A 14,584-nucleotide genomic window follows, 5' to 3' on the forward strand; every position below is an offset into this window, starting at 1 on the left:
GTCGTTAAACAAAACAAACTTTACCAAATGTTTGACATCCAATAGCCGATGACTGATAAATCAACATGCTCTAGTGATGTCGTTAAATTAATAAAACAAACTAACTGAAAACACGATTGAAGCGTGCAAAATCATGTATGTGAGACTCGCACTTCTAATATATATTGTCCAAAAATAAGGCACGTGCAGCGTTTGCGTCCACGTGGCGACTTTCTCCTATAAAACAGACCTGTATTCGTTTTCTATCTTCGTTCTTGCTGACACATTGTTTGGTTGAGGTAGGTTGTATTCAGCATTTTTCAGTGGGTTTTGTTTTGTTTTGTTGGGGGTTTTTTTTAAAACATTATATTTAGGGATGTAGCTAGATGGGGTGGGACACTTGCATTGGGTGTACCGTCATCATTTAGTTCCCTGTCTTAACGCCCATTTGGTTATGCCTAGTTTACAAAAAACTTTCTGCCACGAGGGACATGTCAAAGGTCCTGCCACCCCTGAATACCCACGTCTGATACACCAATTAAATCTTGTATATATGTGGATCCCTCCTATGTCTCGGTTGACAAGCGTTTTGTGCAGAGGGTGGGAGGATTCGAGGGTCGAACCCTCCGTTCAGTTTTAAAAAGAAATAAATTCTATTTCATTTGCTGGTAGCACAACTGGACCCTCTTGTAAACGTTGCTTGCCATATGCATAATCTACACCCACCCCACCCCTCCATAAATTCCTGCACATGCTTGATAAACGATATACTAGTAGGTCTCGGTTGACATTCAAATGTTAAGTTGATCACTAGTGTAACGGTTGTCTACATATATTTAAAAACGACAGACCTTTACCTGGGGTTTTTTAAGTGTACTTCCTCAATATGGACATTACGCAGTGTCTGTACGTGACTTTACACTGTATGCTTTTGCTTTTACACCCAGTGTCTGCAGGTCTCATCTTGGTGTTAGTTTGTGTTGAAAGGGATGTGCAATATAGCTTGGTACTTGAGCACTCGCGTGAGGTACGGTCTAACGCGTATACAGAGGTTGACGACGTTGTTTTGGGGTTTTTTTTTTTTTTTTTTTGGGGGGGGGGGGGCTCAACACCCACCCGCTGTCAAAAAAAATTTCAGTGTATTTTCTGGAGAAGCTTGCGACAGTCTTGACTGTAGGCGGCAGGATATTTCCCTCGATACTCCCTCGATACTCCCAACAATTTCATTTGAAGGCAATTGGGTATGCGCTGCTACTGTCGGTGTATGTTATAGGCTACACTCACCATAGGTGTGCGTGGGGGGGGATTTAGTTCAGTCGGCTGAGTGCTCGCTTGAGGTGCTTGCGTCGCAGGATCGAACCACCTTGGTGGATCCATTCACCTTGGTGGATCCATTCAATTGATTGGGGTTTTCTCGTTCCAACCAGTGCACCACAACTGGACAAATGCCGTGGTATGTGTTTTCCTGTCTGTGGGAGTGCATATAAAGGATCCTTTGCTGCATTAGAAAAAAATGTAGCAGGTTTTCTCTGCGGGACGCGTAGAATTAACCAAATGTTTGACATCCAAATGTACTCGCTGGTATCGTTAAAACAAAATCCCACCCGTTTTAAACGTAAAGATTACCACTACTTTTATCTCGAGTCGTTGTGCCATTGCACCACGACTGGTATATTATAGGCCGTGGTATGTGCTTTCTGTGTGGGATGGTGCATATCAACGATCCCTTGGTATTAGTGGGAAAATGTAGCCGGTTTCCTCTATAATGGTCAAAATGACCATATGTTTGACATCAAATAGCAGACATAACTAATACATGCTCTAGTGGTGTCGTTAAACAACAAACTTTTAAAAAAACCTTTATTTTCTTTTTTTATGGGAGGACAAAAATTGATTTTGGAGCTTTACCACTCAAAAAAACAAACACCTGAAGACCCTAATTCTTAAACACGAAGGCGTATTTATCACTATTGGAGCAGTTATTGAACATGGAACATCACTTTGATTTGATTGATTATTGGATTATCAGTTTTCGTACATCTGAAATGTGTCATGCTGTATTTCTAATAACATGATATATATTTAAAAACGCACATATATGAGCACTAAAAGTTTGTGAAAACTACGTTTTTAGTGGAGACTAGCTCAGTTTACTTGTTAAAAAGGTTATTTTCTCCATTGCCATCACTCATCTTCCACTATTGTATCATTATCCAAATCTTCCACTATTGTATCATTATCCAAATCTTCCACTATTGTATCATTATCCAAATCTTCCACTATTGTATCATTATCCAAATCTTCCACTATTGTATCATTATCCAAATCTTCCACTATTGTATCATTATCCAAATCTTCCACTATTGTATCATTATCCAAATCTTCCACTATTGTATCATTATCCAAATGTCACCTCGGTGGATCCATTCATCTGATTGGTTTTTCTCGTTCTAACCAGTGCATCATAACTGGTCGCAGGCCGTGTTTATGTGTTTTCCTATATCTGTGGGGAAAGTGCATATAAAGATCCCTTGCTAATGCAAACGTCAGAATTAACAAATGAATTGCCAAATGTCAATCGTCAATTATTAATCAACGTGATCTAGTGAACAAAACTTTTATTAAATGTGTTGCAGAAATTATGGTTTGTAACTTAACATAAAATTATTATGCAGTTTGTAATGCCAATGGTGGGTTTTTTTCAGATTTAAAGTGTACGACAATGAAGTTAGCTCTGTTGCTGATTGTGTCCTTGTGTCTGTTCCATTTGACGGACGCACGGAGACGCAAGAATAGAAACCGGGGTCCGCGGAAATCTCTCGAGGAAAGACTGAAAATGCGTGTCGAGAAAGGCCTGTTTAAAGTTTGCGGCGCCGTCGAGCTTTTGGACGAGTTGGAGGTAATGCTAATTTACAGAAGCCAAACATTCTGGTCCTGGTACGGGGGCGGGGTGTTGTAAATGTAATGTATAGCTCTATTCCACGACCGGGACGGGACGTAGCCCAGTGGTAAAGCGCACGCCTGGTGCGCGGTCGGTTTAGGATGGATTCCCCCATCGGTGGGTCCATTGGGCGATTTCTCGTTCCAGCCTTGCACCACTACTCGTATATCAAATGAATGTGCCGTCTTGTCTGTGGGATGGAGCATATAAAAGATCCCTTGCTACTAATGGGAAATAACGTAGCGTGTTTTCTATATATAAAGACTGATACAATTATAAATTTAATGTTTCACAACCAATAGCAGATTAATTAAATGTTCTTAGTGTAGTTTAACAAAACATATTTATACCACGACCATAGCCTTGAGACTACGGGATAAATTACATCGATACACGACTGTAATCTGGAGCCGATGCAGAATGTTCGTAGTAAGGGGTTGGAACTTTCAAAAAGTTGGCATGTCAGTATTATATCCTTAATGCTCTACACTGTAGATATTTCAGTTGTCATTGTAATGTAATTTTCCGTGAAATGATGGCCAATCCATATAAACATATTCGTATTCCAGACGCTCTCCCCCCTCCCACCCTTTCCTACCTAAGGTATTAAAATCTCCACCAAAATTAAGATTCTTTAATCGCCTAATATTAAGGCACTTCTAAGGGTGGGGTGGGATACGTGGAGGGTGCGCACGCAGATGCCCACCAGTTGGGTCGGGGTCTTATTGACTTTGCGTAAAATGGTAATATATGTAAACATTAAGGGACGTACGTTTGAAGAATGACTGGTGTCCCATAATTTGAATTTTCCATTGGTGCCAGAAATGGAGGGACGAGCACCCATCCATACTGATAGTTTACATTTGCCCAATTTTTATGGCAAATGTATAACGCCTAAAATTCCAGCGCGCCTGTTTTTGACGATAAAGGGCAACTAGGTCTCCAGGGAGGGTACTTGACCTCTGGTTTGTAACGCTATTCCAACAGGCACTACGTGTTAATAAAATATTTCTTGCAATATATTGTTGGAATGTTTAATACAGAGTAAGGTGGGTTTTTTTTTTCGTGTTTTAGTTCAATGAATCTGACCTGCCAGAGACGACTAATCTACCATTTGAACAGAGTACATCAAATGGAGCAACTGATTCACCAATTGAAGCTGGGCCGACGGCGGGCTACTCGAACGGGCCGACGGCGGGCTACTCGAACGGGCCGACGGCGGGCTACTCGAACGGGCCGACGGGGCCGACGGCGGGCTACTCGAACGGGCCGACGGCGGGCTACTCGAACGGGCCGACGGCGGGCTACTCGAACGGGCCGACGGCGGGCTACTCGAACGGGCCGACGGCGGGCTACTCGAACGGGCCGACGGGGCCGACGGCGGGCTACTCGAACGGGCCGACGGCGGGCTACTCGAACGGGCCGACGGAAGGCTACTCGAACGGGCCGACGGAAGGCTACTCGAACGGGCCGATGGAAGGCTACTCGAACGGGCCGATGGAAGGCTACTCGAACGGGCCGACGGAAGGCTACTCGAACGGGCCGACGGAAGGCTACTCGAACGGGCCGACGGCGGGCTACTCGAACGGGCCGACGGCGGGCTACTCGAACGGGCCGACGGCGGGCTACTCGAACGGGCCGACGGCGGGCTACTCGACGGGGCCGACGGCGGGCTACTCGAACGGGCCGACGGGGCCGACGGCGGGCTACTCGAACGGGCCGACGGGGCCGACGGCGGGCTACTCGAACGGGCCGACGGGGCCGACGGCGGGCTACTCGAACGGGCCGACGGGGCCGACGGCGGGCTACTCGAACGGGCCGACGGGGCCGACGGCGGGCTACTCGAACGGGCCGACGGGGCCGACGGCGGGCTACTCGAACGGGCCGACGGGGCCGACGGCGGGCTACTCGAACGGGCCGACGGGGCCGACGGCGGGCTACTCGAACGGGCCGACGGGGCCGACGGCGGGCTACTCGAACGGGCCGACGGCGGGCTACTCGAACGGGCCGACGGCGGGCTACTCGAACGGGCCGACGGCGGGCTACTCGAACGGGCCGACGGCGGGCTACTCGAACGGGCCGACGGCGGGCTACTCGAACGGGCCGACGGCGGACTACTCGAACGGGCCGACGGCGGGCTACTCGAACGGGCCGACGGGCGTGTCGAATGCGCCTGGTATGGTACCCGTCCTAGGTAGCGGCGGGGGTTTCTCGCAGTCCCCGTCATTTCCCGTGAAGCGAGGAAGGAACAGGAACAGGAACCGAATGAGCAGGGTCAACGAGACCGAAGTCCTCCGCCTCTTGGACACGGGACTGATGGACATCCTCCACGAGACGTGCGATAACGAAGTGTTCCAGGACGCTCGACCACCACCCATGAGAGGCAGCCGGTTCGGGCGACTTCCAGACGCTATGAAAATTGACAGATTGAAGGGCTTCGTTGTAAGGAAAACCTTCAAGTTGTGCATCTTCGGCAAACGTCTGGAAAATCTGCCGGTTAATGTAAGTACTTCTGATAGTTGTGTCTACGAACCACACCATTGTCATGTCAATACTTGTTGGAACAGCTTAATAAGTCTAGTTTAGGAAATGGTTCCTAGTTGTGTTTTTTAAAAATACAAATCGGATACGCCTTTTCAAATCTTGATTTGCAAGTAAGTATTAAAGTATCTGTAGTATTTTAAAGAAGCCATTATTTTTAAAGAAGCCATTATTTTAACATTACATGTAATATGCAGCAGCAGATAACTGAAAGTGGTAGTGTCACTCACTTGTATAACAGCAACATCTCCGACATAGAAATTAAATGCATTGAATAATTAATGGTGCTGACCCTGTAACGAAAAGCGACTAGACCTATTTAATAACATTGTTGCCCTTCTGATTTTGTCTGTTTTCACGCATATCTGTACCGTGGTTCGCACGCAAAATCTAATTTTAAAAACACCAAATTCACACGGTAAAAAAAATGTAATTTGCTAAATTAGTAGTCAATTTTGTACGATTTGGTTTTCAACCATTCACAATGTAAAGGTACACACGAACCTTGTATTGGTTAAGTAGAGGTGACACGTAGCCCAGTGGTAAAGCCCTCGCCTGATTATTGGGTCTAGGGAGGGCCCTTTGGGTCTTTTCTCGTTCCAGCCAGTGCACCACGACTGGTATATCAAGGCTGTAGGATGGTGCATATAAAAGATACCTTTCTACTAATGGGAAAAATCGGCGGGTTTAGTCTGACTCGATTTACAAAATGTTGAGACTTTTGACATCTAATATTTTATTAATAACGTGTTGCAGTGTGTTGTAAAACAACTCAGCAGTAACTTTAGTATTTTAAATGTAGAAATTGTATTAAAAACATAGCATTTTTCGGTTGTTTTTTAAAAGAGTGAATATCTCGACCTGTTGGATGAAGCCTGCGACTTCTTGGAAAATTCTCGAGAGGAACCCACGACGCCAAAGCCTGAAGTTTTCACTTCAACATCGGAAACAGAATCAAACTTCTCAAGCGAAAACCCGGTCAATGCCAGAGCCTTGTCGCACAAACCTGGTAATATTACATTTAGATTTGCATGAGCGTTATCAGACATTTTTTAGTCGCTACCGGTCCTAACTCCTTGGGTGATTTTAGTCTTCACTATCCATAGCTTTTTGGACTCCCCGAGCCGGTTTATCCCTGTAGCACGTGCTACGGGCTCCGCGTTTCAGGGGGCCATGCGATGATGGTACATTGATTTTGTGTGTGTTGCAAAATGTATATCCTGAGAATGGGGCCCCGCTGTTTGGGCTACAGGCCCGCGGATCCTTAAATGGCTCTGGACTTTGAGATGGAAGAATAGGAATGTATTTGGGGTCTCAGTGTTGCGTCCGAAATACGGGAAAGAATATTAAGAATTTACTAAAAGCAAAAGTTAAAAGACGGTGATGTGATGGTCGAAGGATCTATCGCCATCGACTGATTTTGAATTTTGCTGCTCAGTTGGTACTCCACACAACTGGTACATAAAATGTCGTGGTATATACCTCAATGTGGTCGATCTGGCTGCAAAACGATTGATCCCTCGATCTCATGTTGAAAAGTTTAATGATCACATGAGGTGGAGTCGGTGTTTCTAAATCTCTTGCTGTGTGGGACTGGACGTAATACAGTGTTTAAGTGTTAGTTTGAAACGCAGTCGGTCTGGAGTCGATCCAGTCAGTGGACCCATTGGGCTATTTTTTGTTTCAGCCAGTGCTTCACAACTGTAACAGGCCGTGGTATGTACTATCCTCTGTGGGATGGTGCATATAAAAGATCCCTTGCTGCTAATCTAAACGGTAGCCCATGAAGTGGCGACGGCGGGTTTCCGCTCTCAATATCCGTGTGGTCCTTAACCATGTCTGACGCCATATAACCGTAAATAAAATGTGCTAAGTGCGTCGTTAAATAAAACATTTCCTTCCTTCGTCTTGCTGTGACGTAAACATGGAATGTATTTTTCAAAATGTCGAGATGTGCCATTTAGATTTTGAAGGTAAAAAAAAAAAAGAAAGTTTAATTATGTAACATTCAATAATATTGAAATGCAAAATTTATAAACCAAAGGCGGACCCTAGAAATATACTCTTCAAAAAAAGAAACGCAAAAGGGTACAAATGGGTTATAACTCCGATTTTATGTTTCCTACCGGTTCATGCTTTGTGAATATAAGGTCATTGCATGTCCCAAACACATTCCCACGGTTACATTCGATAAAACGCAGCTACTGTACAATAAAGTTCCAAAATGTGAATATTCGTAAAAACGCAGCCACGTGCAAACCATGTCACCACTGCACGTGCGTTGTCTGCACATGCAACATGAACACCGACAGTATAAAAGTGCAGGGTGTTCGCTTGCCTGGCCTCTGTATCTGGCCGACAGTTGACAATCCAGGACATGCCACGTCTCGGTGAACCGCAGAGAAACAATGCCATCGGCCGACTAGACGCAGGCGAATCCAGAACGGCCGTTGCCAGGGCATTCCATGTGTCCCCAAGCACCATCTCCAGACTGTGGGACCGTTACCAGCAACATGGATCAACACGTGATCTCCCTAGATCCGGTCGACCACGGGTCACTACCCCCGGGCAGGACCGCTACATCCGGGTACGCCACCTTCGGGAACGATTGACTACTGCCACCTCCACAGCCGCAGCAATACCAGGTTTGCGCAGGATATCCGACCAGACCGTACGGAACCGCCTACGTGAGGTAGGAATTCGTGCCAGACGTCCAGTCGAGGTGTCATCTTAACACAACACCGTCGACTCCGACTGCAGTGGTGCCAGATTCATCGACAATGGCCTCAACTGCGATGGAGACAGGTGTGGTTCAGTGACGAGTCCCCCGATTTCTGCTCCGACGTCATGATGGAAGATGTCGCGTGTATAGGCGTCGTGGTGAACGTTATGCGGCAAACTGCGTGCAGGAAGTGGACAGATTCGGCGGGGGTAGTGTCATGGTGTGGGCAGCCATCTCACACACTGGCAGAACTGACCTGGTCCACGTGCAGGGCAACCTGAATGCACAGGGCTACATTGACCAGATCCTCCGGCCACACATCGTTCCAGTTATGGCCAACGCCAACGCAGTGTTCCAACATGACAACGCCAGGCCTCACACAGCACGTCTCACAACGGCTTTCCTACAGAACAACATTAATGTCCTTCCTTGGCCATCGATATCACCGGATTTGAACCCAATTGAGCATCTATGGGACGAGTTGGACCGACGCCTCCGACAGCGACAACCACGGCCCCAGACCCTGCCCGAGCTGGTAGCAGCCTTGCAGGCCGAGTGGGCCACCATCCCCCGGGACGTCATCCGTACTCTGGTTGCTTCAATGGGCAGGCGGTGCCAGGCAGTTGTCAACACACGCGGAGGCCACACCCGGTATTGACTCCAGATGACCTTGACCTTGGTGGTGTGTCCTATCACTTACAATGGACTAGAGTGAATTGTGAACAATCCTGCAACATTTGGTAATTATCGGACTCGCCATTCAATAATTAAATCAATTCTCCAAATGTTACGACAATGTGGTTTTGCATTTCTTTTGAAGAGTATATATGGAAATGGCAAAATGGCACATGGAACTACTCCCGAAAAGGCCACTTCAATAAACGTTTGACATTCGTGATAATTGTAAACTATTGTATTACATGGGGCAGTTGAATATTTTAATGGGGGACGGGTTCCCCTTGTTTTCTACCTTGGACCCGCCCATGACTATTGACACAATTGCACACGCACTGGTTCTTTAATGCTAGGAAAGAATTGGGATATCGCAATGGCGAAATGATGGTTTAAAGAACGTCGGTTGGGTGGCAGTACGGTTGGTTGGGTGGCAGTAAAATAGTTTTAAAAATGTGAAATTTTAAAGTAAATCTATTGTACGGTTTAAATTTTCAGATACGGTATTGCTGTTGACCAATATATGTCGCGAGATTTTCAGCCTGAACGAGGTACGTTAACAAAGAAAGTTTGTCAAATAGTAAACATGAGCGGCAAACATTTATAATTGTTTGGGTTTGTTTTTTTGTACGTACGTATCGACAAAATATGGAATGCTCGGTAAAAGTGTTTTTTAACGATCTATAGTAGATGTTTGATGTTAACGACGACCCAGCACAATACACAATTGTATTAGATGGTCTAGTATTGTATAGTTTAAAAGTAAAACCTAATTTAACTTTTTTACATATTTTGCCTTTTTTTTTTTTTTTTTTTTTACTAGTATAATTTTATTTTGTAAGAAATACTGGGTTCCCAACCCCTTCATCGGCCAATGATTTCATGGCAATTAAAAACATGTTTAACATGAAGATTAAAAATGGTCACTTAATTAAAGTTTAAATGATTGATTGATGGGTTTGTGCTATGTTGAGAATATGAAGTCTGCATTTTCAAAACTCTATACGTTATTTTGAGTATGTGGGGTTTTTGTTTTTAACTTAAAAACAATTAGTCCGGGAGCCCAGAGGTTTAATTAGCATTGCGAGTACAAAAGTTATGTAGATGTGGGCTGTGGGACCCACAAACGGCCATTAAGTTTAGATGGTTTTTTAAATGTTTTAAGACACGTTCAGTTAAAGCTTGTTAAATTCTGTACTCGAAAACTCTACTAAAGGCTAAATTTTCATTCGGGTAATTAAGTTAGATTTTACGATTTCAGAATACCGTTTTTTCAACCCTGCACAAGCTTCTACCCGAGGATTCCAAGATGGTGACGAGCGTCAAGGAAGGACTGATGTCCGTGTGCCGCATTCTACTGGACGTCATCAAGAAAGACCACTTGTTAGTATACTGTATTTCTATAAACCCAGTCCATTGGCTGGCATTAAAGGCGCGATAGCTGACCCACTAAAACCACGGGCGTTCGGGTCAGGGTTGGACATGTCCCGTGCCCGGACGCCCGGGGCTACCAGATTTCACGACACGGCGATTTCGGGTCTTGAAGACCACCAAATGTAGCGTAACGCGCATGCGTGTTCATCGACTGGTACTATCAACGCCTAAAAGGTACAAGGACCCGAATACCTGTGATAAAAGTATTGAGTATAGGGACGCGGGATGGTTGGGGGGGGGGGGGGGGGGGGGGTGTTGCTTGTCTGAGGTTCTTGCATTTTGGAATCAATCCTCTCGGTGGAATCAATCCTCTCGGTGGATCAATTCACATTAATTTTTCGCATCCCAGCCAGTGCTCCATGACTAAGGGCATGGTATGTGTTGTGGGGAAAGTACATATAAAATATCCTTGTTGCTAAAGGAAAAATGTACCGGTCTTCTGTGAAGACCACTTATCAAAAATTATCAAACGTTTGACATCCAATAGCCGATTAATAAACCAGTGTCTAGTAGGAATTGTTTGGCCATTTTAGAAGGTAAAACTGCCGTGGTGCATCTCTGCATTTAAAATGTGAGCATTTTGGCTTGAGATTAAAAATATGAGGATGTATCGCTGGGAACCAATGGCGTGCCGTATTCGTGGGAAGGGTGAAAGACGTCTTGCTATTGGGTGGAAGCGGATGAGTTGTTTGGGTGGGTTCAGTTATTTGAACTATAATATGGACTGCTCCAGCTGTACATTCCTGTACTCCACTAATTAAGATCGCTTTGTTTTGCAGGTTGTGAAGTCGCAAAATGTTCTCTCGACTTCAAAAGAACTTTGGGTAGCGGAATTTTATGAATAAAAAAAGAATTGCAGACATTGTTTTAGGTTTTTTTTTAAATTAACCTTAAATTAATCACTCCCACCTGGTTCGGAGAATGGGTTGGAGTTGTAACTTTGCAATAGGGGAGGTATTTTGAAAGAGAAACGCTTAATCTCTTATCGTGTGTGTAATGGATTCTGTATCGCTTAAACCAGTACGGGATGACGGTAGTCGGTGGGGCTATTGGACTGTGTGTGGTCCCAGCCAGTGCACCTGACTGGTATATCAACTGGTATATCAACTGGTATATCAAATTTCAAACAAATGTTCGACATCCAATAGCCATTGATGAATGAATCTTGTGCTCCATTGGTGTCGTTAAACAAACTTTCTTTTAGGCCTATAGAAACATGTTAAGAGATGGGGCACACGAGATGCCAGGAGGTGGGGCTTTTCGTCCCAACTGGTATATCGAGAGCCATGGTATGTGCTGTCCTGTCGGAAAATGCATATAAAAAATCCCTAGTTTTCAATGTTGCGGGGTGGTTTTTTTAAGACTTCAATTAAGTTTAAATCCAATGATAAATGGATGTGGTCTAGTGGTGTTCTTCAACAAAATTGATTCGTTTTGTGGCACCAGGAAGTACTGTTTTAATAATTTCTTGGTTTTTTTTACAAAATTTGAACAATGCAAACCACACTATGACTGCTCTCGTGGGTTATTTTTCAAGAATCTTGTTAACCGTGTATTCTCTATTAACCGTGTATTCTCTATTACAACTATGTATAAGGGGCGGGGATGATGTAGTGTTCGCTTGAGGTACGAATGCATCGCGTTTCATGTCCTATCCAGTGCAAACGGCGAACCCATGAAATATTCTGCATAGTTTTAACGACACCATTTAGAGCACATTGCTTTACTGATCGGTGGCAATTGGAAGTCAAACATATGGTCATTCTGAAACTGTTTGTTAGAGGAAAGCCGCTGTCGCCACATGGGCTACTGTTTTACGACGGGCAGCAAGGGATCTTTTATTTGCGCTTCCCACAGGCAGGATAGCAAAAACCATGGCCTTTGTTGAACCAGTTATGGATCACTGGTCGGTGCAAGTGGTTTACACCTACCCATTGAGCCTTGCGGAGCACTCACTCAAGGTTTGGAGTCGGTATCTGGATTAAAAATCCCATGTCTCGACTGGGATCCGAAGCCAGTACCTACCAGCCTTTAGACCGATGGCCTAACCACGACGCCACCGAGGCCGGTAAAGAAAGAACAGAAAGACCGACACTAACAGGGAGGAGGGTTGAGTTGGAGAGGGTTGAGTGGCGGGTGGAGAGGGTTGAGTGGCGGGTGGAGAGGGCCATCGATAAAATTCGCTACAGGTCCTATCCAGTGCAAACGGCGAACCCATGATATGCATTCTGCATAGTTTTAACGACACCATTTAGAGCACATTGCTTTACTGATCGGTGGCAATTGGATGTCCAACATTTGGTAATTCTGACAGTCTTAAAGGAGAAGCCCGCTACATTTTTCCATTGGTAGCAAATGATCTTTCATATGCACCATCCCACAGGCCTCGGTGGTGGTGTCGTTAAGCCATAAGGCTGGTAGGTACAGGGTTCGCAGCTCGGCACCGGCTCCTATCGAGAGCAGTTTCAACGACTCGAGTAGGTTTGAAACCAATACACCCTCTTTCTCGCTTTCTCACTAACGACTCGCTGTCCTGGACACGGCCCAGTTAGCTGATGTGTGTGCCTAGGACAGCATGTTTGCACTTACATTACAATGAAATGATGTTGGCCAACCGACGGGGATCGATTCTAGAAATACCGCGTATCGGGAGAGTGCTTTACCACTGGGCTACGTCCCACTCTACACAACGCGTTTTTTTTCTTAACGACGCCACTAGAGCATTTATTAATCAAAGGCTATTGGATGTCAAACATTTGGTAATATTACTCTAAATCATCGGAGGAAACCCGCTACATTTTCCTTATGCAGTAAGGGATCTTTTATATGCACTTAACCACGGACAAGAAAACACGTACCACGGCCTTTGACCAGTTGCGGTGCACGGGATGGATCGGGGGGAAAAAAAAGCAAATCGGTTGAATGGATCCATTGAGGGGGTTCGATCCTGCGACACCAGCACCTCAAACGAGCACTCAACCGACTGAGCTAAATATCTGCCCTATTAATACAGATAGTGGCGGGATGTAGCCCAGTGTTGCAGCGCTCGCTCGCTGTGCGGTCGTCTTGGATCAATCCCCGTCGGTGGGCCCATTGGGCTATTTCTCGTTCCAGCCAGTGCACCACGACTGGTATATCAAATGCCGTGGTATGTACTACCCTGTCTGCGGGATGGTGCATATAAAAGATCCCTTGCTGCTGATCGAAAAGAGTAGCCAAAGAAGTTGCGACAGCGGATTTCCTCTCATTATCTGTGTGGTCCTTAACCATATGTCTGACGCCATATAACCGTAAATAAATGTTGAGTGCGTCGTTAAATAAAACATTTTTTTATTTTTTTATTAATACAGACGGTTATATAGGATCGATAAAATTCGAATGCAAGTTCCCCCACAAGGACGGATAATGTTTTGAAGAGGATTGGGGGAGGGTCGTATAGTGACTAGAATCGGTTAAAAGACTGATGTCCTGTCTTAGAAAGTGCATATTAAAGATTCCCACATATTATAGGTCCCATATAATTAGGGACCCACGCATACAGACACGGGCACGGGCACTGATACGATTAGGGCAACTGATCCATTTCTTAACACATACTTTGGATGACGCCTCAGAAAGGCAGAAAGAACAGAAAAAAAGAGTAAAGTTTGTTTTATTTAACGACGCCACTAGAGCACATTGATTTTTTTTTATCTTATCATCGGCTATTGGAAGTCAAACATATGGTCATTCTGAAACTGTTTGTTAGAGGAAAGCCGCTGTCGCCACATGGGCTACTGTTTTACGACAGGCAGCAAGGGATCTTTTATTTGCGCTTCCCACAGGCAGGATAGCAAAAACCATGGCCTTTGTTGAACCAGTTATGGATCACTGGTCGGTGCAAGTGGTTTACACCTACCTAATGAGCCTTGCGGAGTACTCACTCAAGGTTTGGAGTCGGTATCTGGATTAAAAATCCCATGTCTCGACTGGGATCCGAAGCCAGTACCTACCAGCCTTTAGACCGATGGCCTAACCACGACGCCACCGAGGCCGGTAAAGAAAGAACAGAAAGACCGACACTAACAGGGAGAGGGTTTAGTGGGGGGTGGGGAGGGTTGAGTGGGGGTGGAGAGGGTTGAGTGGCGGGTGGAGAGGGCCATCGATAAAATTCGCTACAGGCTGCTTCTCCAGTAAAACGCAAGTGTTCTTTTATATGCATTTTCCCATAAACAGGACAGTGCATAACATGGCCTTTGATGTACCAGTCGTGGAGCACTGGTGCACCATGACGGGTATAGCAAAGGCCGTGGGAT

The 14,584-nt window shown here is 45.4% G+C and overlaps 1 protein-coding gene across 1 annotated transcript; it reads left to right on the top strand.

Moving 5' to 3' along the window:
- Positions 1-2,679: 2,679 nt before the first annotated feature.
- Positions 2,680-11,149, top strand: LOC121379537 (ice nucleation protein-like). Its single transcript, XM_041508181.1, has 6 exons — positions 2,680-2,878; positions 3,995-5,422; positions 6,308-6,470; positions 9,354-9,406; positions 10,117-10,238; positions 11,069-11,149. Exons 1-6 carry the CDS (start codon positions 2,702-2,704, stop codon positions 11,073-11,075), a joined length of 1,950 nt encoding a protein of 649 aa, XP_041364115.1. The 5' UTR covers positions 2,680-2,701; the 3' UTR covers positions 11,076-11,149.
- The last annotated feature ends 3,435 nt before the right edge of the window (positions 11,150-14,584 follow it).

The sequence above is a fragment of the Gigantopelta aegis genome, chromosome 8 (genome assembly GCF_016097555.1).
Source record: "Gigantopelta aegis isolate Gae_Host chromosome 8, Gae_host_genome, whole genome shotgun sequence".
NCBI lineage: Eukaryota > Metazoa > Mollusca > Gastropoda > Neomphalida > Peltospiridae > Gigantopelta > Gigantopelta aegis.